This window comes from Gigantopelta aegis, chromosome 10 (genome assembly GCF_016097555.1).
Source record: "Gigantopelta aegis isolate Gae_Host chromosome 10, Gae_host_genome, whole genome shotgun sequence".
Classification (NCBI taxonomy): Eukaryota; Metazoa; Mollusca; class Gastropoda; order Neomphalida; family Peltospiridae; genus Gigantopelta; species Gigantopelta aegis.
The window spans coordinates 27,156,965-27,184,627 of record NC_054708.1 but is presented as its reverse complement, the minus strand read 5'-3'; the positions used below and the strand labels follow the sequence as shown (position 1 = coordinate 27,184,627).

The following is a 27,663-nucleotide window of genomic DNA, read 5'->3' as shown; positions in this document are numbered from 1 at the left end:
TCAAACTAGAACACCCCTGCACCACCGGCTGCAAGAGGAGGACACTCTCTCACACCCACCCTCTCTGCCTCCCCTATGTCAAATTCCTTACGACGCCCCTGCTTGTAGCCGATGTCATACCTTTTGATGAAAAATTATAAAAGGAGTTTTCACAGGACACGCCCATCACCGTTTAAGCACGCCCCCTATGTCAACACATCCACGCCCAGCGTGTGTATCGCACCACATGACGTTGAACAGTTATAATGGCGCGAGCTAACGGTCCATTTTTTAATAACGATTTTTTCGCATGAACGTTTTAAATGTGTTTCGAGAACACCTAAATTATAACGACCTTCTGTGCATATTAAAAGTTCTGGAATAAATTATATTTAATAAAATGTCAAAATGTTTACTACTGATAACTAATAAAATACAACCAATCGAGACTGGTCTGCGATCTGCAGGACGGTTCTACAATTGACGTTGTGAGTTCGCACCTTATAGATAGTCAATAGATGCTTTCAACACTATGGATTAAACGGGCAACACGTGTTAAAGCAATAAACGGCTTAGTCACATAGTTCTATATTGACAATAAACCGAAACAACAATGTAGAAATTTTCGCAGACTTTTATATCTTTTGACCGTCTTTTCTGGCGAAAGCCTGTGGATTTATGAATTTCACAAAGAAACAAGATATAAATTTTGTAAATACTGCAACAATTTATATCGGTGGATACGACTCTATATGTAATGACTTTGAAAAGGAAAAGTCCGACGCCTGTTGACTGAAATTCCATCATAGCGTTGTGGATTTATTCATCATAATGATACTGCATCTAAGGCATTTTCTTTACAGATTCGTCCATTCTTTTGTATTAATGGAACAAATAAATGTTTAGCTTATAGCTTTAAATTCACTCCCGACATATATGATGCTTTGCTGAAAAAAAAATCGGAATGACTACAAATTCTTGAACAAAATGAAGGATAGCAAGACATACCTACTGTGTATTTTCGGATTGTTTATTTTATTTTATACTTGTGACGCTGAGATTCAGTGCCCTGCAAAACTGGGCTGTTTTCCTAGTGCAGAAGAATTATTCGGGAATGGAAACGCTCAAAGAACGATAACTTTTGATTCCACGTGTTCTGCTGGAGATGTGTACAAATCCATAGAAATATCGGATGGCAACAATTACACTTGTTCTGTTTCAAACGATTCAGATATTCGGGATAAAGTTTCCAAGCAAGTTACCGTACCCATCACACAAGAGACCGTGACAGTGTCCGTACCCAATTTCAATACGTATTGGCAGTCCCAAACTCCAGCGTTGGATAAAGATTTGGTGTTAAATATGAATGGCATATTTCTTATTAACAAAATTGAAATATCTTTCATTGCACCGCATGGCGATCCAGATAAAATATTGGATGGGAGACCAAAAGCTCTGGCTATTGAGAAATTAGACCAATCCAACACTTGGATTGGCCTAGTGTACATTGCTGAAAACTGCGCCGACTTTCCCAATGTGCACGTTTTGCCAAAAGTCGGGTCCAATTTTAACGCAACGACGTCCTACTGTAAGCAGGCCCAGTTTGGTAATGACACTGACACACAGTTTCTTGCAGACTCAGTTGGTGGAAAGAGGGACATCCCTGGAAATGTCCAAAAGGTAAAGTATACTGATGTGCAATTTTTTTTTTACAAACGTAAAATTTGAATAATTTGATAATAGAGGATATTTCATGTTTTTTTGTCAAATATGATTTATATTTCATAGAGTGAAGTTTGCATATCTCACGAGTCGACGAGTGTGATATGATTGCAAACTTTACGAGATGAGATATAACTCATATTTGACAAAAAACACGAATTTTTCTATCTGTTATATAACTTTTGGCAATTTACCATTATTTTCAAAATGCCAGCAGCAAAATAGTTCGGCTTTCTTACAGTGAAGATAACACTTTCTACAGTGATGATAACACATTTTAGAGTGAAATTTGCACTCTAAAATGTGTTATTGTCACTGAGTGACTGATAACACTTTTATTTCACTAAGGGGCCTTCCATATTTTCAACATTTTCACGAGTGTACAAATCGTATGGGGGGAGGGGGTTAAGGGGCCAGCGTACACTTTTTGAAAATGAAAAATGTCGATCAACATTTTTCATTTTGGGATGTACACTTTTAGGGGGGGGGGGGGTCAAAAGTGTATGGTTTGTACACTCGTGAAAATGTTGAAAATTATGGACGGCCCCTAAATGTTATAAATAAAAATATTGTTGCTAATAAAAAAAAAACAATTTAGAAACCACCTTATATAAACATTTTGCATGTATCACGAAGTGCAGTGTGACATTTAGATGTTGAACGTCATGATACTTAATACTTTCATATTCCACCATACCATTTGTTGGGTTTCTATAATACAATTTCAAGCCTTGTAAAGTTTCTTTTGGATGTCAGTATATATTGTGGATATTGACAGATCCAGAGGGAAGTATCACAGGAGTGTTGTGACCCCACCCCCTCCTGCCCATTTGAATTGCCTCTTTTAATGATTATATATATATATATATTATATATATTAATCACAATACACAACACTAAATGGCCCTCAAAATGTGTCTATCTGATGCTCAGGCATCTTTGTCAGAAAATTTTTCAAGAAGTATTCTTCCAACCTAAAAGTAGATCTCACTCCCTTTCTTGTTCCAGCCAGTGCACCACGACTGGTATATCAAAGGCTGTGGTATGTGCTACCCTGTCTGTGGGATGGTGCATATAAAAGATCCCTTGTGACTAATGGAACAATGCAGTGGGTTATAAGGCTATATGCAGGGCGGTAGCGGGGGGGGGGGGGCAACAAGGGCAGTTACCCTTCCCCCAAAAACCAACATCTGGTAAAAATAGTAGAAACGTAAAGAAAAAAACCCCTTAAAGAAACGTTTTAGGTATGCGCAGAATTCATCTCCCCCCCCCCCCCAACCCCCCAAAACAACAAAATAAAACAAACATAAACAAACTAGCTACAGCGCTGATATGTCAAAATTACCAAATGTTTGATAATCCAATTGCCAATGATTAATAAATGAATGTGCTGTATGGGTGTTTTAAAAAATACACCCCAAAAAGCCTTCAGTTGAGAAGGGGCGCGGGTGCAGTAAACAATTAACTAATTAATTGTGATCAATATGTAGACTACTTATTTTGTTGTTATACAACAAAATAATTATTGCATCAAAGACACCGTATGATTAGGTTTTTGTGAGTTTGCTACCATTTTAACATGTTTACGTGTGAAAAAATATATATTATAAAGTAAAATAAAATATATATTACAAAGTAAAATAAAATATATATTACAAAGTAAAATAAAATATATATTACAAAGTGAAATAAAATATATATTACAAAGTGAAATAAAATATATATTACAAAGTGAAATAAAATATATATTACAAAGTGAAATAAAATATATATTACAAAGTGAAATAAAATATATATTATGAAATAAAATATATATTACAAAGTGAAATAAAATATATATTACAAAGTAAAATAAAATATATATTACAAAGTGAAATAAAATATATATTACAAAGTAAAATAAAATATATATTACAAAGTAAAATAAAATATATATTACAAAGTAAAATAAAATATATATTACAAAGTAAAATAAAATATATATTACAAAGTAAAATAAAATATATATTACAAAGTAAAATAAAATATATATTACAAAGTAAAATAAAATATATATTACAAAGTAAAATAAAATATATATTACAAAGTAAAATAAAATATATATTACAAAGTAAAATAAAATATATATTACAAAGTAAAATAAATATATATTACAAAGTAAATATATATACAAAGTAAAATAAAATATATATTACAAAGTAAAATAAAATATATATTACAAAGTGAAATAAAATATATATTACAAAGTAAAATAAAATATATATTACAAAGTGAAATAAAATATATATTACAAAGTAAAATAAAAAGTGACTGAAGTAAGGAAGGAAGGAAATGTTTTATTTAACGATGCACTCAACACATTTTATTTACGGTTATATGGCGTCAGACATATGGTTAAGGCCCACACAGATATTGAGAGAGGAAACCCGCTGTCACCACTTCATGGGCTACTCTTTTTGATTGGCAGCAAGGGATCTTTTATATGCACTATCCCACAGACAGGATAGTACATACCACGGCCTTTGTTACACCAGTTGTGGAGCACAGGCTCGAACGAGAAAAAGTGACTGCTACAGACATTAGCACGTGACTGCCAACAAATTGGATATACAGACACCAATATTCTAAACATGAAAATGTATTGAATATGCAATTTTAGTCGCCATAAAAGCTCTGTTGGACAGTTGCTGCAAACTTAGGACAGTCTCTGTAAGGGCCATTTTTCATATATACATGCAGTGATATGGAGTGAGGGAGTGGGACGTAGCCCATTGGGCCATTTTTCATATATACATGCAGTGATATGGAGTGAGAGAGAGTGGGACGTAGCCCATTGGGACATTTTTCGCTCCATCCAGTGCACCATGACTGGTATATCAAAGGCCGTGGTATGTGCTATTCTGTCTGTATAAAAGATCCCTTGCTACTAATGGTAAAATCCAGCCTGCTACCGATTTGATCGGGCTGCTGGTGCTCCCTTGCACCTGCCAGTGCAGGCGGTCCCTCCTCTCCCCTCTCCCCTCCCCCTACCTTTCCTGTCATGGATGGAGGAGCCGGCCAAGGCCAGCTCTTGTGCCCACAACAGGCGTGCGCTACAACAGCTTGTTCTGAATGTGCACGTAAAACCCTATGACATGACATGACATAATGGTAAAATGTAGTGGGTTTCCTCTCTACTACATATCGAAATTACCAAATGTTTGACATCCAATAGCCGATGATTAATAAATCAATGTGCTCTAGTGGTGTCATTAAAAAAAACACAACTTTTTTTTGATATGGTGTGGGAGAAGCTTTTGTGAACTGCGTCACTTATTATATACTCTTAAAAAAAAGTAGGGGAACCTGAAATAATTATTAATGTTAATATCAACTATTAGACCGAACATACATTTTGACCACAGACATCCTAGTAAAGAACGTTCAGGTCTGTTTATCAACACACCGAAACACATTCCACATGTGCATGAGGTGTCATTCTCGATTTTGACAATTTCCAGGAGGATCGATTAATCACTGGAACATTATTTCTGTCAATCATTTTCATTCTGTTGATCATACAGTTGTTATTGTTTTGTTTTTAGTCATTTTTATTGTTTGAATTTGTGATAAAAAAACATTAACTTTCAAATTTCACTTCTGACCCCAATCGTCCTTCAAGATCTTTGGCAGTCATAAAACCTACTGTAATACTGAACTACTGGTTGTAATGTTTGCCCAGTTAAATCACTATTATCATATAACCATTCCCCACAGTTAATATACCTTGCAATTTTGGCAATTGTAAATTCTTATTAGAGTTCCCCTACTTTTTTGGAAGAGTATATTATAGAAACGCTGCATGCTATTGATTGCCACGGAATTAATATTTTGATGCATCTGTTCTTTGCATTCCTCACCCACAACACTTAATGAAAAATCATGTTAAAATGTTAAATATATGGTCCGAAAAACATGTTCCTCTCGCACGTTTCCAGGACCCGAAACTGCCAGTTGCCAGTTCGCCAAAAGTGACCAAAGTCACGTTTGGCATGTTTTTAAATATTAAAAGATAATGGTGGTAGTGACTCCAAAAATATTATTTGGGTGATCTTCTTTCTATAACATATGAGCCACTGTTACTAATTGTATTGCATATATTTATTCCACATTAAAATCTTGCTTGTGGCTTGCAAAACTGAACGTTTTGGCTTACCGTAATTTACCAACATCCATTTATAAACATTGATTTTGTAAACTAGATGTAGTTAAAGTGTAGTTTTAATAAAACAGTTCATAACCAACTAGGAACATCTCATTTCAATATGTATGTTGGTATCTTTGCTCTCGAGATGTGGTTCTTTAAATCAGTATTACTAAATGTGGTTCTTTAAATCAGTATTACTAAATGTGGTTCTTTAAATCAGTATTACTAAATATTGAAGCATATTTCATATGCTTACATGTACTCATGTTTACTTTTAAACAAATAAGATAATTAAACAATTATTTAAAACAAACCTGAAATATGAATATTTTGTTTGTGTTTGGGTTACCTAAAGCACATTTAGACCACTGAAAATGAAAAGTTATATTGGCCCAGATATTTTGTTTTGGGCCACTATAGTTTTCTGACGAGTTTCAAGCCCATTCGCTTCACAAAGATAGTGTGTTGAAAAATCTAAAACTCTTTAATTATATCATTTCAGGTGAACTTCCACCCGAGTCTTGACCACAGCAGTGAGTTCTACTCGTCGCCTTCTGTACAGCGCTACTTCACGACCTCAGCACTGCGGGTTCGATTGGTGAAACCGACCAGAACGGAACCCCTTCGATCCTATTTCGCCATTGCTGATATTTCTGTTAAAGGAACTTGCGCCTGTTTTGGACATGCAGCATCTTGTAAAGGAGTGGTAGGTTAAAAAAAAAAAAATAATAATAAAAAAAATAAAAAGTAATAAATAAAGGAAACTTGCTGTACGTTCATAAGAAAAATACATAATTAAACTGAAGGATTTTTTTTTTTTTTGTCGGTGACTTGTCACTTGAGAGTTTCTGCTTTGCCACTAATTACTATTCTGACAAACATTGAAACATCTCTGTTATGTTGTGTTATGTTTTTTAATATCCCCTACTTATTTTGAACAGTATAGTAATTGCTCTTTGACTTATCATTTTTTATGATCCATATAGTTCAAGATATACCAGGAAATATAACCAGTATCATGTATGACACACGTGTATCATGTATGACACACATGCGTCATAACGATTTCACGTGACCAACGGATGACATAATTTTGGGAAGCGACGTCATAACATAATGTGGCTTCCCCAGCAATAACTGGCTAATTTGGCAATGGACAGGGCAAGTCGTGGCTACTGTAAAAATTACAGTGGCATTTATAAAATATCTGTCTGTGACCCCATATTTTTAGAACCCAAGATGTTTCACTGGGTAAGGAAAGCTATATGGTTTGTAACTACCATAACATTTACTAGTATTGAAAATGTTTATAACAGATTCAATATTTTTATTAAACTGGAACCTTTAAAAGGGGGCCCAATAAACTATAAAGCCACCCCTGCTCTTAAAAATGCTGAGACACAGCTACCAAATATACCCCAATCCAGTCATAGTTCAGGCATTTCCATCCTAGTTTAGGTTTCTGACATCGCCAGATACAGAAACCAGTGGCTGGGGAAACCGGGCCAAACCTAGTGGGGGCGCAAGTGGGTGGGCAGTTTAAAAGTGCCCTGCTTGTCAGGGTGACCAACCTAACAGGATTTTTCTCCCCTGGATTTTTGAAAAACGTTTTTCATTGAAGCTTGCGAACATACATTAAAAAAAAAAATCTAAGTGTGCAACCCCCCACCCACCCAAAAACACACCTAAAAAAACAAATGAGGTGGAGGTACTTATTTTAAATATATCTTTACAATATGTAAAATAAATATTGAAACATCTCCATTACAACCACCAGTGGGACTTTGGTATTAATATTCAGGTGGTCATATTACAGAAATACAATATTGGTAATGAAAATCATTTAGGTACTGCCTGACACATCACATAATAAAAAAGATAGCAATGGGTGTGGGCAACCATATATTACTTTGATTTTCAAATGGGGGTCAGGAGAGATGAGGGTGGACATTGAATTATCTCCCAAGGCCCAAGTAGTGTGTTTGAAATGGACTTTGCAGGCATCGAAATAAGTCGAGAATGGTCGTTCAGGTTACCGGGAGGTTACCACATGTTAGAGAAGTCGAGAACGGTCTTTCGTTCTCGACAAAAATTTCAACAAACGGTAGTTTCGTTTCCGAACGTAAACCAGGCAATGCATTCAGGACTTCTGCGTTTCATTATCTCGTCAGGAATTGCATCGATGTTCGTGCGCAAGTCACTCCACGTTTAAGCAGCGTCCACTAGATGAATTTATGTCTGCGTTTTGTTTTCTCGTACAAAATTGCACCGATGTTCGTGCGCACTTGTGCAATTGCAAAGCAATTTTGGCAATCCGCGTTTGAGCAGAGCCCACTAGATAAATTTACTTCCGGATTTCGTTTCTCGTACCGATGTTCGCGCGCACCGTTACAATTTCAGAACGACCGTGTAGTAGTAACAGGAATTCAATTCTAACTTTCATATAGTTGTGGAAACCTATAGGTTACCAGACTATATTTTGTGGTAACCTGTAAATGGGTTAACAGACACAATGCTTATTTCGATGCCTGCTTTGGGGAGTACTGTCAGTTTATAGGTCTAGGCTTGTTAAAAATGTAATTCACTATTGTTTGGTATTTACATATACCTTTTTTCAATATATATCAAGTATCAATAAAACAAATTCTAAAAAAGTTAACCGTTTTTTTATATATCACAATAACAAGTAGTTTGCTGCATCGCATACCAAAATGCTCCCGACTCCAAGAGCTAAGTCACGTGACCCCCCTGGGAGGAAGGGAGTAAAATGTTCAGGGCCCAAACTTATTAGAGGATTTGAGGTAATTTCCCCAAAGAAAAGTTTGAATTCCCAGTGTTGAAATACAGCATTTTCAGCCTTCTGACATGAAGAGGCTTTATAAATTTGGCCCAGAGTGTTCATGATAAGTATTCTGAGGATGTACGTCTAGTAGAAAATGGTTGATTTTTTTTTTCTGGTAGCAAGTTTAGACAAAATGCTGGATATTTGGTAGTACAGGGTAATTCCGTAATTCCACATACCAGACAACAATTCCGGATTTTTGGAAACATTCCATATAGTTGATTGCCTTGGTTTGTCTAAGAGGAGAAGACCTTCCATTACTGTGTCCTGATTCTTTTTGCACTGAGGTATTTCTTGTTATTTCAGTCCAGCACAACTGGTATATCAAAGGACATAGTTTATGCTATTCTGTCTGTGATGGTGCATATAAAAGATCCCTTGCTACTAATGGAAAGATATAGCAGGTTACCTCTCTAAGACTATATACCAAATGACCAAATCTCTGACACCCAATAATTGATGATTAATAAATCAGTGTGCTCTGGTGGTGTCGTTAAACTGTATTTTAAGATAGTTTAGGAATGGCTGAGGGAGATGGTTAGAAAAAAATTATTAGAGAGTAATTATGTTTGGAAAGAAGGAAATGTTTTATTTAATGACGCACTCAACACATTTTATTTATGGTTATATGGTGTCGGACATATGGTTAAGGACCACACATATTGAGGGAGGAAACCCGCTGTCACCACTTCATGGGCTACTCTTTTCGATTAGCAGCAAGGAATCTTTTATATGCACCATCCCACAGACAAGATAACACATACCACGGCCTTTGATATACCAGTCGTGGTGCACTGGCTGGAGCGAGAAATAGCCCAAAGGGACCCACCGACGGGGATCGATCCCAGACTGACCGCGCATCAAGAGAACGCTTTACCACACATTGTATGAGAAATAGCCCAATGGGCCCCACCGACTGGTATGGGATCGATCCCAGACTGACCGCGCATCAAGAGAACGCTTTACCACACATTGTATGAGAAATAGCCCAATGGGCCCCACTGACTGGTATGGGATCGATCCCAGACTGACCGCGCATCAAGAGAACGCTTTACCACACATTGTATGAGAAATAGCCCAATGGGCCCCACTGACTGGTATGGGATCGATCCCAGACTGACCGCGCATCAAGAGAACGCTTTACCACACATTGTATGAGAAATAGCCCAATGGGCCCCACCGACTGGTATGGGATCGATCCCAGACTGACCGCGCATCAAGAGAACGCTTTACCACACATTGTATGAGAAATAGCCCAATGGGCCCCACCGACTGGTATGGGATCGATCCCAGACTGACCGCGCATCAAGAGAACGCTTTACCACACATTGTATGAGAAATAGCCCAATGGGCCCCACTGACTGGTATGGGATCGATCCCAGACTGACCGCGCATCAAGAGAACGCTTTACCACACATTGTATGAGAAATAGCCCAATGGGCCCCACCGACTGGTATGGGATCGATCCCAGACTGACCGCGCATCAAGAGAACGCTTTACCACACATTGTATGAGAAATAGCCCAATGGGCCCCACTGACTGGTATGGGATCGATCCCAGACTGACCGCGCATCAAGAGAACGCTTTACCACACATTGTATGAGAAATAGCCCAATGGGCCCCACCGACTGGTATGGGATTGGTCCATCAGGCGAACGCTTATTACGTTCGATTCTGTTTTGTCACAAAATACTGTAGATTCATCTATGATTTATGTTTGATTACAGAATGGTAATGAATGTGTTTGTAAACACAACACTGATGGTGTCAACTGTGAAACCTGTCTGCCTCTCTATAACAACCGCACATGGAAGATGGGCACACAAGACGCAGCTAATGAATGTCAAGGTTAGATTACCACATATAGGCTATAGCTGGAAATTATATTTTTTGTTGTTTCAAGTTATAGTTAATGGTAAATGGTATGCAGGCATCTGCAGGGCTTCTAAAAAAATTATAAAATCCACTAGCAATTGGATTAGTGATTTAAAACATTTACTAGCCATGATTAAAAACTCACTAACCCTACTTTACTTTAAGTTATGTTTTACTAAATAACAGTAATAATCAGGTATGTCACCTAAACAGGGAGATAGAGCTTAAAAACACTAACATTGGAGGGTTGGGGTGGGGGCAGGGTATTCATATTTACAAAAATAGACTTAACTGCAACATTTGACAAATGTTTTTCACTAGCCATTAGGCATGGCAGTAGTAGTTATTTACTAGCCCAACATTGAATATCAGCAATGGGAGTGGGGCTACCATAATCTAGAAGCCCTGATCTGCAGTCAAACGTTTCATAACCAGGAGAGGAGTTATGCCAAAACAAAAATGAAACACAACATGAGCAAACGTGACTCATGAGATATGATTGCAAACTTGTTAAGATATACAATAAAATCTCATTGGCTCAAATGCCCAACGGTCGAACCTACCGGTATTCTCGAACCAAGAACAATGTCCCGATTTTTCTCTCTATTAAACCCTTTTATTTTGGTGCTGATTGGTCGAATACCCCTGGGGTCAAACAGAAGCTTTCTCTCGAACCAGTTTATTGGTCCGAACTGTAAAATTAAACATATTTAGTTCGAACGACTAAGCCTATCCGAAGAAATACAAAAAATTATTTATGTACACATTTTTCATCGACCCTTTCACGTCAGTCAAGTAAGTCAAGTAAGTTATTTTAAATTCGGAAGTGGAACGAATTAATCCTAGATCATATGCCGGCTTATCATGTTGTTTATATAGCACCTATTGGTAATTATCTTTCTAGTACAGACAATTGTACTACATTAATCGTTAGGTGAATGAACCTTGCATGTAACACCAATCAATTGGTGAGCCTAGGCAGGCCTCACCAGTTTACTTTAATCATTTTAATTGCTACTCTACACATGAGCATCGGCATATTTTGTTTTTAACTTGAAATACAGGAGAGATCAATGTAATGTAGTGATTGCAACAATAACAGGTAAAGGGCCTCCGCCTATGCTTCATGCACTTTCATTTTTTTTCAACGTCAATACGTCGCAAAAGATTCTACAACAGCATAACAAAGAACAATTTTTTAAATTAATAAATATTTATAAATACAGACTACCATTGTGTTTGTTATTTGTTTATTTAACGGTGATAAATAATAGTTACAAATATATATCTCATCCGACATTTGATGGCGACTTCGTTACTCATGAGTCAATCAGACCATCTCGCCCAAGCCATTTTTAGGGAAATATGCGAGGTGTTCCGATTGGTTTTTGTGTTACAGAAGCACCCGACAACGGCCGAATGCATGGTTCGAACTAACTTTGATGCACCGACAGTGTTCGAGCCAATGAGATTCTACTGTAAATCATATTTGAAAAAACCCATGAAATTTTCTATTTATTATATAACTTTTGGCAATTTACCTTTATTTTTAAAATGCCAGCAGCAAAATAGTTACGGCTTTCTTACAGTGAAGATAACACTTTCTACAATGATGATAACACATTTTTGAGTGAAATAGTGAAATGTTCACTCTAAAATGTGTTATTGTCACTGATATTTTAAGATATTTCACTAAATGTTATATGATAAAAATTGAAAAACTATTGATCATTCAGTGAATTTTATTTGAACAGCTTCTTTATTACTGACTGTAATACTGGACAGATGAACAGTAATTGTTTATGCAAAAACAAGAAAAAAAAGAAAAAGAAGCATAACCAATGTACAAATGAAACAATCTTTTGTGCAATTTGTGGAGGCATGTAGTATTGCACAAATTGTTATAACATTATATATAATAGAAGGGCATATCCCCCACCTCATTCCAGTGACAGCCATTTGGAGACAATCATTGACAGTGATTGCACACACGTTTATTTGCCTTAGTAATGATGAAGGTTTCAGGCCAGCTCATTTTGCCTGAATATCTTGCTCGAATTTTGTAGGATTTGCTTCAGCACTGGGTGGTGGCAGTTGACCCCCCATCCCTGCCTGTCCCCTGTCTCGTATGCTTATTGGCATGACTATACTTGTGTGGGGAAATTTAATTATTTGTACTACATCTTTTCTGACTATTATTTTGTGAGAAATTTGGTTAATTTTGTGTCTCATTTGCTGATTCTTTTTTTCACCAGCGTGTAACTGCAATAACCATGCAGCCTCGTGCCATTTTGACGCCACCAAGGGATATGGCGTTTGTGATGACTGTCAGAAAAACACAGTGGGTGACCACTGTGATAGCTGTACAACTGGTTACTATATCAACCAGGCCCTCGTACCAGGTGCCGAAGTTCAGCCTCCCACGGGAAACTGTTCAGGTAACATGGGCGTAGGAAGGAGTCAAAACGTGGGGGGCATACACACACACACACACAAATATATATATATATATATACACCTCGTCATAAATATCGCACCACACATTTTAAAGTAAAATTAGAAAATATAAGTTTCGGTTTTTTAAACTACAAGTATATATTTAATATACTACAACATCTGTGAACATAATATCACAAACACACCCTGTTCCGAGCTGCACGTGCATGCTCAGTCGAGCATGATTGATCCGGGGGTCGGTTTGCTAACAATGCAGTATGCACATAGCCTCTTTTGGTGTATGTTATGTTGGCAGACACAGCTAAAATTTGATTTTAGGCATAAATTAAGCTTTATTTTGACCAACCAGTGAAATGCCCAAGCGTCCAGTGCCTCTGAACCAAAGATGGCGAATTATTGGTATGCACCAGACTGGTATGTCATGTCGTGCTATTGGAACACAATTGAACATTAATCACACTGTCATCAGCAGGCTAATACGTAAACATACTGCTTCCGGTGAAGTGAAGGATGCACCGAGGTCTGGACGTCCCAGAAAAACCAATGACAGGGAAGACCGTGCTCTCGTATGCCAAGCCAGACGAAGCCCAAAGTCTACTTGTACACAGCTGCGACATGGATGGCATCCATACAACAGAGTGTCCATCAGCACCATCAGACGCCGCCTAAATTCTGCAGGATTGAGACCAAGACGACCAATCAGACGTCCACTCCTCACAAATCAGCACCGCCATGCCCGTTTAGCCTGGTGCCAAGCACGTAATCGCTGGAACCTGAGGACATGGAGAAGGATCCACTGGTCCGATGAAAGCAGATTTTTGCTGCATCATACAGACGGGAAGGCACGAGTTTGGAGGCAGAGAGGCACAGCATATGATCAGAGGAACATTCAAGCTGAGGTTCCATTTGGGGGTAGATCCGTCATGGTATGGGGGTGTTGTTCCTATGATTGTAAACTTGACCTCATCACAGTTCCCGGAACACTGAATGGACAGATGTACCAGAACTTGATCCTGGACGTTGCTGTTGTGCCTCATTTCGATAACCATGCTCTCGCCACACGTCCAGTCTTCATGGACGATAATGCCAGACCACATCGTGCTCGAGCTGTTGTTCAGCATCTCCAACACAACGCCATTGAGACACTACCATGGCCTGCCAGAAGTCCAGACCTAAATCCTATTGAGCATTTGTGGGACATTTTGGGACGTAGGGTGAGAGCAAGGGATCCTCCAGTTCAGAACCTTCAGGAATTGACCCATGCATTGTATGATGAGTGGCAGCAGATCCCTCAACAGAGCATCAGACGTCTGGTGACAAGCATGAGAAGGCGTGTAGAACATGTTATCCAAGTGCGAGGTGGTTACACCAGATACTGAGTTAGCCAGTCATTGTGGACCTTATTAGTGTGTTTGACATTAATGAAATGTGAACTGTGTTGTGTGTCTGTTGTAACGACCCTGGCAGCCATACTTATTTCACCGTATTTTACGGTGATTTTAGTGAACTTTACTTTGCTACAATTAAACCCTCATTTAGTGCTCAAATTCGGTCTTGTGTTGTAAATTTTCTGACTGAACGCTCACATGAGGCCATATAAACAGTTTAATGTGCTTTTCTAAGCACCATTTTTATGAGGCTGAAGATCCAGTTTTACTTAGTGAACAAAATTGGGTGGTGCGATATTTATGACGAGGTGTATATATATATATATTTATATATATATATATATATATATATATATATATATATATATATACACACACACACACACGTATAAATATATAAAAACCATTCTTGCTCCCCCCCCCACACACACACACACACTTCCTGTGCCATGACTGATGATTAATAAATCAATGTGCTCTAGTGGTGTCACTAAACTAAACAGACTTTATATAAATGACGTGTGTGTGCTTCTCTCTGATCTATGCAGTATGTCACACAGGTGTGTCGGGTAAAAACAGTGATAATGACAATTGATAAATTATTCAGATGTGTCATGACAATAGCGATAGGAATTCTATTGAACTGATTTTCTTTTGCATTGCAGCTATAATCATTACATTACCTGTATTACCTGTTACATTATAATCATTACATTACCTGTATTACCTGTTACACTATAATCATTACATTACCTGTATTACCCGTTACATTATAATCATTACATTACCTGTATTACATGTTACATTATAATCATTACATTACCTGTATTACCTGTTACACTATAATCATTACATTACCTGTATTACATGTTACATTATAATCATTACATTACCTGTATTACCTGTAACATTATAATCATTGCATTACCTGTATTACCTGTTACATTATAATCATTACATTACCTGTATTACCTGTTACATTATAATCATTGCATTACCTGCATTACCTGTTACATTATAATCATTACATTACCTGTAACACTATAATCATTACATTACCTGTATTACCCGTTACATTATAATCATTGCATTACCTGTATTACCCGTTACATTATAATCATTGCATTACCTGTCTTACCTGTTACATTATAATCATTACATTACCTGCATTACCTGTAATACTATAATCATTACATTACCTGTATTACCTGTTACATTATAATCATTACATTACCTGTATTACCTATTACATTATAATCATTACATTACCTGTTACATTATAATCATTACATTACCTGTTACATTATAATCATTACATTACCTGTATTACATGTTACATTATACTGGCCTCGGTGGCATCGTGGTTAGGCCATCGGTCTACAGGCTGGTAGGTACTGGGTTCGGATCCCAGTCGAGGCATGGGATTTTTAATCCAGATACAGACTCCAAACCCTGAGTGAGTGCTCCGCAAGGCTCAATGGGTAGGTGTAAACCACTTGCACTGACCAGTGATCCATAACTGGTTCAACAAAGGCCATGGTTTGTGCTATCCTGCCCCTGGGAAGTGCAAATAAAAGATCCCTTGCTGCTAATCGGAAAGAGTAGCCCATGTAATGGCGACAGTGGGTTTCCTCTCAAAATCTGTGTGGTCCTTAACCATATGTCTGACGCATATAACCGTAAATAAAATGTGTTGAGTGCGTCGTTAAATAAAACATTTCTTTCTTTCTTGTTACATTATAATCATTACATTACCTGTATTACCTGTTACATTATAATAATTAAATTACCTGTATTACCTGTTACATTATAATCATTACATTACGTGTATTACCTGTTACATTATAATCATTACATTACCTGTATTACCTGTTACATTTAATCATTACATTACCTGTTACATTATAATCATTACATTACCTGTATTACCTGTTACATTATAATTATTACATTACCTGTATTACCTGTTACATTTAATCATTACATTACCTGTTACATTATAATCATTACATTACCTGTATTACCTGTTACATTATATTCATTACATTACCTGTTACACTATAATCATTACATTACCTGTATTACCTGTTACATTATAATCATTGCATTACCTGTTACACTATAATAATTGCATTACCTGTATTACCTGTTACATTATAATCATTGCATTACCTGTATTACCCGTTACATTATAATCATTACATTACCTGTATTACCCGTTACATTATAATCATTGCATTACCTGTATTACCCGTTACATTATAATCATTACATTACCTAAATTACCCGTTACATTATAATCATTACATTACCTGTATTACCCGTTACATTATAATCATTACATTACCTGTATTACCTGTTACATTATAATCATTACATTACCTGTATTACCCGTTACATTATAATCATTACATTACCTGTATTACCCGTTACATTATAATCATTACATTACCTGTATTACCCGTTACATTATAATCATTACATTACCTGTATTACCCGTTACATTATAATCATTACATTACCTGTATTACCCGTTACATTATAATCATTACATTACCTAAATTACCCGTTACATTATAATCATTACATTACCTGTATTACCCGTTACATTATAATCATTACATTACCTGTATTACCCGTTACATTATAATCATTACATTACCTGTATTACCTGTTGTTTTCACTTCTTATTTATTGCACAAGTTTATTTTGTGCAAGAATATATACCACGAGATTGCGTAACGGTCGAGTGGTATGTTCTTTTGCAAAATAAACAAGTGCATTAAATAGGAAGTGAAAATATTACATACCTATTCAATCTGACTATAGTGATAAAGACATTTTGAAATCGTGTGATAAATTTATTTTTTGGACTGGAACTTTTAAATGTGAAATTCCCTTCTTTTTTTTTTTACTGTAGTTAACGTCTTTTATTTTACTGTAGTTAACGTCTTTTATTTACTGACATCATATATGATTTACAAATTACGTCATATCATATTTGAAACATTACACAAGGCTGCCGCAGAGTATGATTTTTAACGTTAAGTAAATCCATGAAAGGAGTTTTGATCATAGATTTAATAAAGTGTTGTTATGACGTTAAATTAAAAACCATTTTTGTAAAACATAAAATAAGGTATGTAATAAATGCAGAACTTCACATACGTTGAAATTGTTTACAAAACTCATGAATTACCCATGGTATCTGACTTCACTTTCATTTGATCAGATACCATTGGAAGTTCACTCATTTTGTACAAATGATGTCTAGCGAGTGTTACATGTATATTCTTACATTTTGATATCTGCCTCCACACAGGAGCATCATTATATTGATGAAATTTGTTTTGTTTTACAGGTTATGACAGTACTCAGAATGTTGGTAAGTTGAACTGTACATAAAAAATGTGTTTTATTAACAAATACATACCCGAATACTTGTGGTTGGATACTGTAATGATTTTACTGTTTAATTTTTGTTAAATCAATGAATAAACAGGGGAGGATTATGCTTTAGGTAAAAGGGGGGTTTCCGAAACAATATGTAAATGGTTATAAACTGATGCATACATCAGCGCTACTTAATACAGTTATTTGCATTCATTTTTAGCCAGGTGGGGGAGGGTGGGGGTCCGTGCACCTGGGAAACACCCCATAAACCGCCCCTGATAAAACATTTTAGATTTATTTTGTAACATTCTTGATCTTCAAGACTTGCCTCCATCATTCAACATAGCAGGATCGAACCTCTATGGATCCATTCAACTGCTTGGCTTTTTCTCATTCCAACCAGTGCACCACAACTGGTCAAAGGCCATGGTATGTGTTTTCCTGTCTGTAGCAAAGTAAAAGATCCCTTGCTGCATTAAGAGAAATGTAGCAGGTTTCCTCTGATGACTACTTCTCAGAATTAATTACCAAATGTTTGACATCTAATAGTCGATGATTAATTAATCAATGTGCTCTAGTGGTGTCGTTAAACAAAACAAACTTTAACTGTAATTCAAGATATTTTATTGTAACCTGTGAGTCGATTCAAATCAAAGTACTAATTTGGGAAGCAGATACAACACAATCCAATTATTAGATAGTCCGATTAAAATAAAACCCTAGAAAACTAAGCCAAAATCACTTGATGGATGTTTTAGATCCCTGTATCCTTTGGGTTTTTAGGGGGGGTTGGGGGGGGAAGTAATTTCTGATCTCTGAAAATCTAACATAATTATAGGATATTAAACGAGCTTCCTTTTGATATCATGTTTATGTCCCTCATGAAATAATTTTCAATTGTCACAAGCTTTAGCGAGTGAGAATGAAAATTATTTCATGCGGGACATAAACATGATACAAAATGGTAGCGAGTTTAACATCCTATTTGTTACCCATAATCAATCTTAATTTATATCAATCACCTTGTTTCGTTGACGTGTGCACCAATCGATAATGTCAAAAGTGTTACGTCCCACTTGGCATTCTAGTGGGACGTATCACTTTGATATGTACCAAGATATTTGTAACCATATGGGTAATAAAATATGTGTTTGTAAACAGGTTCTTGGTTTTATATTTTAATATGGAATCCTTTATTTTATTGTTTGCAGAATATGAATGCAACAGCTACTGCATACGTAAGTACTTCTTATATACTTCTTATTAGTCCTACATAGTTAACCATTGTTGATTCGAATTCACACCTATTATAATTATATTCATAACAACTTTAATCATTGTGGGGGTTTTTGGCCCTCTTTTTTTTTTCTTTTTCTTTTGTCTGGTCTTGATGAGGCCAAAAGGGCAAGATTTAGGTATTATAGTAATATTCTTGTTTTTGCTCACTATGAGTTCCAAAACACACCAAAGGTGGGTTTGGTCTTGATCTGCCATAGTTGTAAAAACACCACGACTGGTATATTTTGATGCCTAGGTCTTTAAAGGGACAGACCCTGGTTTTTAAACACTACAGCATATTTTTCACTATTAGAGCCATTTATGATCACTGAAATCAAACATTACTTATATTTTATTGTTTAGATTATCCATTTTTATACAACCGAAGTGTTTCTGGTCATCCTGTTGTTTCTAATACCACAAAATGCATTTTTCATATTTTTAAAAATGCATGTGCGTCTAAAAAGTAGTGGTTATTGATTCAAGTTTCTAGTCTATTGTTTAAGGATATTTCCCGGTTTTAACATCACAGACTCTTCTTTACCTCTGTTGTAACTTTATCCAAATGTGTTACAGGTTTGTAGATTAACTAAACATAGCGTCCATTTTTACGAGTGGAAACTAGGGTCTGCGCCTTTAACTATTGCGTGCTATCAAAATACAGTGAAACGCCTTAGACCCTCTGTAAATTGGAATTCTCTCAAAATAGGACATTTTTCATGGTCCCTTTTTAAATATTAGTACATGTACCAACAATTCCCAAATCATTTAAAGGGACACACCCTAGTTACGTTTATTTGTTAACCATTACGGCGTTGTTTTTCGCTATTAAACCCCATTTTTCACAAATAAAATTGCACTTTACTTACATTTTATTATTTAGAATACACATTTCCATTCACCTGAAGTGCTTTTTGGTAATCCTGATGTTTGTAAAACCACGAAATGCATTTTATGCATTTTTTGCATTTTTTCACAAAATGTGTTGTCGAGAAAAAACCGTTAAGCAAGCGAGGTCCAATCTATTTTTAATGTCACAGACGTTGGTATATCACGTGACCGTTATCATTTTGGTTTGGTTTGTTTTCTCGTGCACGGTTCGCGCAATCAACATCCGATTTGTTGTTGGTCATTTGTGAGATTTTTCTTCACAGTTCGTGAACATTTTCAGTAACAATAAAGTTCAGACAAGTAAGTGTCTCAATACAAAACGTTACAAACCCTTAAAACCAATAATTTTGCTAAGTCTTACGATATCTGGAGAGGGGATACAACCAGGACAGAACAGTTGGAACATGTCCAGGAGAGGTGAAACGAACGCACCCCAAGTCTGTGAAATTTGTCGTGACGTAGGCATTGTTGTGCTTCAACCGGTGACATCAGAATACTAACTTTCAAAATTATTTCAAGCAATTGGGACATGGGGATTCCCATGGTATTTATCGATATAAAACCTGCTTTTTCACTCCATTTGATAAAAACGTGATCTAAGTGTGTTACAGGTTTGTAGATTAACCATATTATAATTTATTTTCGCTGGATGGAACTAGGGTGTACGGCTTTAAACCAATACCTCTTAAAACTGGACTTTTTACTTGGTTCTGTGGGTGTCCATTCTAGAGGAGTTTCATTGGATATGAACTGCTTTCATAACTTTAGATCTATTTTCTTCTATAAAACACCAGTAATAATTATGAAAATTCCTTTTGTTTATTTAAAAAAATAAAAATAATAATTTCAAACATTGTACAGCTGTCAGTCTTGCAATGTCAAAATACAGCACATCTGTGTATGTCATTTGTTGCTTGATCTGTAGTTTACACGAGCACAATCGCAGTGTGTTTTGTCACATTCGATTCATTGCATTTCTTTTTTTGACTGGTACCATACTCGCCAGACCCAGATCCAGCTTCAGTGTGTAAAGCCTCTGAAAATGGCAAGCAGCTCAATTTAATTATCAATTTAACAAATTTAATTTTGTATAACCCGTATTTCATTCATACATTAAATATAAAATATCATTGACAATGTCATGACAGGTTATATATATCATTCCTGGCTAAGAAAATTATATTATTCCTGGCTAGGAACATGACATCATTTGAGTGAATATGCGAGATTTTATATTACACGTGTTCGATAATTATTTTAATTATTATTGCACTGTCAGAATTGTCTTTATTACTATAGTAAGATTAAATGGGTATTTAATAAAATGTCAGTAATGTCAGATTGTCGGTCAGTAACATGATTATAAGGATATTAAATGAGCTTCTATTTCATATCACTTTTATGTCCTGAGTGAAATAATTTTCCATTGTCACAAGCTTTAGAAAGTGACAGTGAAAATTATTTCACAAGGGACAGAAACATAATACGAAATGGTAGCGAGTTTAATATCCTATTTATTACCCGTAATCGATCTTAATTTATATTGTTCAACTCATTTGATTAACGTTCCTGTAAGGTTGTAGTGTGTCAGTCGATGACGTTATCGTGTGACGTCGAAGTGTTATGTCCCACTTGGCGTTCTAGTGGGACATATCACTTTGATATGCACCAAGATATTTTTTAACCATATGGGTAATACTTGATATTCTAACCCTGTGGATGAGGCTTTATGTTGCAGTCACTCTTTGCTGTTAGTTTTGTTGTCGTCTCCTATTTTCTTTTCCATCATTATATTTTACAAAACTTGTAAAGCAAATATAATTGTTGTATTTTTTTGTTACAGCTTGTAACTGCAGTCGTAATGGTACAAATATCAATTCACTGTTTTCCTGTGACATCCGGTCTGGACAGTGCCCGTGTAAGAATAACGTCATGGGCAACATGTGTAATGAATGTAAGGACACATTCTGGGGTCTCAGCAGCTCCCTAACCGATGGATGTCAAAGTAAGTGCCATTGATGTTCCAATGATTGAATAAAAAAAAAAAAAATTGATCAGTTATGAGGGAGCAGTATCCCTATAAAATAGCAGCCTCTACAGTATCATTCGAGAGATCTAAAACTAACGAGGTACTCTCGATTCACTAATGTCAAAACCTATTATAGCTCTGCTATTTAACTTTCGACCGACTGTTCAAAATTGCGCCAAATTTCCTCAACAAAATTGCGCACCTTTTCTCTTTGGCATTAACTGCTCCAGTCAAAATTCCATAGCACAACCACCACCCCCACCCGCCTGCTACCGATTTGATCGGGCTGCTGGTGCTCTCTTGCACCTGCCAGTGCAGGCGGTCCCTCCTCTTCCCTCCCCCCACCTTTCCTGTCATGGACAGGCATGCTCTACAACAGCTTGTTCTGAATATGCACGTAAAACCCTATGACCTGACCTGACCTGACCTGACCTGACCAGTATCATTGATAATTGTTGAATGTGAATAGCAAGACAAATAAATGCTGTTCTGAGGCGTATGTACATGATGTAGAATTCATTATATTCTAGAAAATCTTCAGTTCTTGAGTGGGACTTAGCCCAGTGGTAAACATCTTCATAAATCAAGGCTAATATTCGTTCCTCGTATTCAGCCTTGATACATGTAGTCAAGATTACTGATATCCACTACTAGCACCCTCTATTGGAAGAAAATTTGTAACACCGATTTTGTCCCTTACACGATGACATCGCTGACCCAATCACAGCATCGGTAACATGTGACAATCTTGAAAGCAATCTCAAAAATTAACCGCCGAAACCTTTTTTTAACATATCGTGACAAACACGACACGTTTCCATCTTTGTTTACAATAACAAGGGAATCTATAAGGAGCGTTGTGATTCGTTGCAATCAGATCTCATCGCATCCAATGAAATTTAAGCATTTTGTGGCACGATTTCTTGACGACATGTATCAAGGCTGAATACGAGGAACGAATATTAGCCTTGATTTATGAAGATGAGTGGTAAAGTGCTCGCCTGGTGCACAGTCAGTCTGGTATTGATTCTTGTCAGTGGGCCTGTTGGGCTAATTTCTGTTCCAGCCAATGCTCTATAACTGGTGTAACAAAGGTCGTGGTATGTACTATCCTGTCTGTGGGATGCTGCATATAAAATATCTCTTGCTGCTAAACAGAAAGAGTAGGCCATAAAGTGGCAACAGTGAGATTCCTCTCTTAATATCTGTGTGGTCCTTAACCATATGTCCGACACCATATAACCATAAATAAAATGTGTTGAGTGCGTTGTTAAATAAAACATTTCCTTCCTTTGTCAGTGGGCCTGTTGGGCTAATTCTTGTGCCAGCCAGTGCTCTGTAACTGGTGTAACAAAGGCCATGGTATGTACTATCCTGTCTTTGGGATGCTGCATATAAAAGATCCCTGGCGGCTGATTGGAAAGAGTAATCCATTGTGCGGAGGCAGCAAGTTTCCTCTCCCAATATCTTTGTGGTCCTTAACTATGTCTAACGCCATGAAAACGTCATTTAAAAATGTGTTGACTGTGTTGTTAAATTAAACATTCCTTCCTTCCTTGATCAGATGGCGCTCTACCGATGTGATATTTGATTATAAAAATTCACAATCGACTGTCAGTGAAAATGTTTTAGATGATGGAAGTGGTACATTTTTCCATTAGTAGCAAGGGATCTTTTATATGCACTTTCCCACAGACAGGAAAGCACATACCACGGCCTTTGACCAGTTGTGGTATGTGCTATCTTGTCTGTGGGATGGTGCATATAAAATATCCCTTGCTACTAATGGAAAAATGTAGTGGGTTTCCTGTCTATGACTGTGTCAAAATGACCATATGTTTGACATTCAGTAGCCGATGGTTAATAAATCAATGTGATGTAGTGGTGTCATTAAACAAAACAAACTTTGACCAGTTGTCGTGTACTGGTTGGAATAAATATGCTGGAGTTTGTGTTTATTTTTTTATGTGGGCATAAAGAGTTAAAGTTTGTTTTGTTTAACAACACCACTAGAGCACATTGATTAATTAATCACCAGCTACTGGATGTCAAACATTTGGTACTGGACATAAAGAAGACCGATATTAAATAGATAATTAAGCTCAATTTAGGAATTTGTAGATTGTGAATAATTTAAATACTTCTTAAAAAGTTTATTTGATAATTCTAAATGATTGTATAGCTGAAAGTTGATTGGTTGGTGCAAACAGATTATAACTGATTTTCAATGATAAAATTCCGATTCCCACCACATGCATTTTCATGTACAAAAAGTCTATAGTACCTGAGTATCACCATGGTGCAAAATATCTACAGCTACTGGGTATGGTATGCTTTTGCTAAGCTATAAGTATATGTGTGCTAGTGAATCTACTTTACGGTAAATTGGAAAAAACAGAAAACAATAATACTGTCACACAATTTACTAGAAAACTAATATGTTATCCTTCCATAAAGTACACATTGTGTTAGATATCTTGGCAGATGGCCAAGACACCTGTCACCTGGTCATATAGTATTCATTACTGTTAATACACTTATTGATTTTTTATTTATTACCTTATCTGCACAAACACCAAAATGTATAAAATATCTATGCGCAATATTACTTCCTCTGGCATTATAATCATTTTATTAAAGCAGCATTATCGGTTTCATTTTAATTTAATTTATTTGCATGCTTTTAATTACATCCAGCCAGTGCACCACAACTGGTATGTCAAAGGCTGTGGTATGTGCTATCCTGTCTCTGGGATGGTGCAATATATATAAAAATTACCAAATGTTTGATATCCAATAGCCAATGATTAATAAATGATTGTGCTCTAGTGGTGTGATTAAACAAAACAAATTGTCCTGTCTGTGGGGTGATGCATATAAAAGATCCCTTGCTGCTAATCGAAAAGAGTAGCTCATGAAGTGGCGACAGTGGGTTTCCTCCCTCAATATCTGTGTGGTCCTTAACCATACACATGTATGTCCGATAACATATAACCGTAACTAAAATGTGCGTCATTAAATAAACCATTTCCTTCCTTTAATTACATGACTTGAAATATACATTGAGAAAAAACACATGACTACTATTTTTAGGATGTATGGAACGTGACGTAGCCCAGTGGTAAAGAGCTTGCCTAATCTGGGGTCGATCCCCATCGGTGGACCCTTTGGCTAATTTCTCATTGCAGCCGGCTCACCATGACTGGTATATCAAAGACTGTGGTATATGCTATCCTGTCTCTGGGATGGTGCAATATATATCAAAATTGCCAAATGTTTGATATCCAATAGCCAATGATTAATAAATCATTGTGCTCTAGTGGTGTGGTTAAACAAAACAAATTATAACTTTATTGTTTGAAAAGGTGTTGAAATTTCTTTTCAAACATTTTTTTATGGATAGGTAAGAAATGGAACACTACATTTGTGTCCATTAGATACCATTTATCTTACAACTTGCTTAAAAACGTATCAAACTTGCTTTTGTAAGGGGGGTTGTTTGGGGTTTTTTGGTGGAGGGGGAGTGTAATATTAGGTGATGTCAGGGTTTGAACCATTATGTTATAAAATAAAAGTTTCAAGTTTCAGGAGCTCTTGGTATTCTAGATATTCTAAAAATATTCTAGACTGATATTTTGACATTTTGGATTGTCATATAGTAAAACATTGTGGTCAAATGTGTTACAGGTAAGTCACAGAATATGCAAATATAATTCACATGACTGAACAATCGGTGACCTACTGTATATTGCCATGTATTAATCATATGAACTGATTTCTGGTCACCCAAGATTTTTAAATATTGTCCTCTGAATTTAGTATTCTTTTTCTTGATATAAAGTCACTAGAACTAGAAATGTATTACAATTCTGTATGTTCTGTTTTTATTACAGGCTGCAGTTGTAGCAGCATTGGTTCTTTTAACAGCACCAACTTCTGTAACAAGGAGACGGGCAACTGTGTTTGTAAAACCAATGTTGAAGGACAGTCTTGTGATCGGTGTAAGGTATGAAGCAGCTTTTACATATGATCGATGTTGGTTGATTTAAAAAAAAAAAAAATTCATTCGATCATCATCATGATGGTTTATTTGTTTTCCCCTCAGTGGCCCCCGGGATCTAACAATGTACATATTTGTGGAATACTAGTATATTTATGACTACTAGCATTTGCATTTTATTTTTATTTTTTATAATATCGGCGAATTAATCACAGAAGTGAACTTGTCACTTTTTTTAATGGTTACAATTTTTACGGTCCCAGTAAAGAAATTCTCGGGGTCAGTGTGGGGTCCTTCCGGCCCCTAGGGGAAACACTGGAAGCTTTTGTCACTTTCCTAGGAACATTTTTTAAACAATGTCTCAGTTTTATTTGTAAAACAAATATAGTCCGTCATGGTGGATGTTTTATTTTTTTTCAATTATAGATTAAAAAAATTATTATTTAATTTTCTCACTTAATATTTCTGATTAAATGGCTTTCCCCATGAAAGTTCATACAAAATACAGGGATGTGAGAGCTACGCAGAAACGTGTAAATGCGCTTTTTCATTTCGTCTAAAAAAAACCCAACCATGATGTTCAATACTGTTGAGCACACGAGGTTCATTTGCATGTTTTCACGGTTTCAAGTTTATTATGTGTGCCTTATATTATAAGTTATAACCAGTTTAGATTGGTTAGCATTTAATGCAATTTGTGGCAGTTCCAGGGGTTGCAAACAACAATTTTCCTTCAGGGGCCCTTGAGCAGCCCCTGGACCCCGGCCGCAGTAAGCTTTTTTGTTCCAGTCCCTGAAAATAATGTTGGTAATGTTATGTATGTTTCATATCCATTGAATGGGGTTGGTGCGGTGACAAAAATATTATATACTTTTAGAAAGGTGGTGGTTTTAAGGGTTGTTCTCATTATGCGATTAGTTGTACCCACTTGTCACATGCAATCGAATCATACTGTGAGAACACCTATATCGGAACGACTTTAGTCTTACATGTTCTCATTATGCGATTAGTTGTACCCACTTGTCACATGCAATCGAATCATACTGTGAGAACACCTATATCGGAACGACTTTAGTCTTGCATGTTCTCATTATGCGATTAGTTGTACCCACTTGTCACATGCAATCCAATCATACTGTGAGAACACCTATATCGGAACGACTTTAGTCTTGCATGTTCTCATTATGCGATTAGTTGTACCCACTTGTCACATGCAATCGAATCATACTGTGAGAACACCTATATCGGAACGACTTTAGTCTTGCATGTTCTCATTATGCGATTAGTTGTACCCACTTGTCACATGCAATCGAATCATACTGTGAGAACACCTATATCGGAACGACTTTAGTCTTGCATGTTCTCATTATGCGATTAGTTGTACCCACTTGTCACATGCAATCGAATCATACTGTGAGAACACCTATATCGGAACGACTTTAGTCTTGCATGTTCTCATTATGCGATTAGTTGTACCCACTTGTCACATGCAATCGAATCATACTGTGAGAACACCTATATCGGAACGACTTTAGTCTTGCATGTTCTCATTATGCGATTAGTTGTACCCACTTGTCACATGCAATCGAATCATACTGTGAGAACACCTATATCGGAACGACT

General features: G+C 36.4%; 1 protein-coding gene across 1 annotated transcript in view; it reads left to right on the top strand.

Moving 5' to 3' along the window:
* Window positions 1–966: 966 nt before the first annotated feature.
* LOC121383566 (laminin subunit beta-1-like) overlaps window positions 967–27,663 on the top strand; it is a 91,701-nt gene continuing 65,004 nt past the window's right edge. Inside the window, exons 1-9 of the mRNA XM_041513654.1 lie at window positions 967–1,659; window positions 6,384–6,593; window positions 10,457–10,577; window positions 12,860–13,042; window positions 13,566–14,420; window positions 17,811–17,834; window positions 19,054–19,080; window positions 21,855–22,016; window positions 25,934–26,046. Coding sequence (XP_041369588.1) covers window positions 967–1,659; window positions 6,384–6,593; window positions 10,457–10,577; window positions 12,860–13,042; window positions 13,566–14,420; window positions 17,811–17,834; window positions 19,054–19,080; window positions 21,855–22,016; window positions 25,934–26,046 — 2,388 coding nt within the window. The remainder of the gene's footprint in view (window positions 1,660–6,383; window positions 6,594–10,456; window positions 10,578–12,859; window positions 13,043–13,565; window positions 14,421–17,810; window positions 17,835–19,053; window positions 19,081–21,854; window positions 22,017–25,933; window positions 26,047–27,663) is intronic.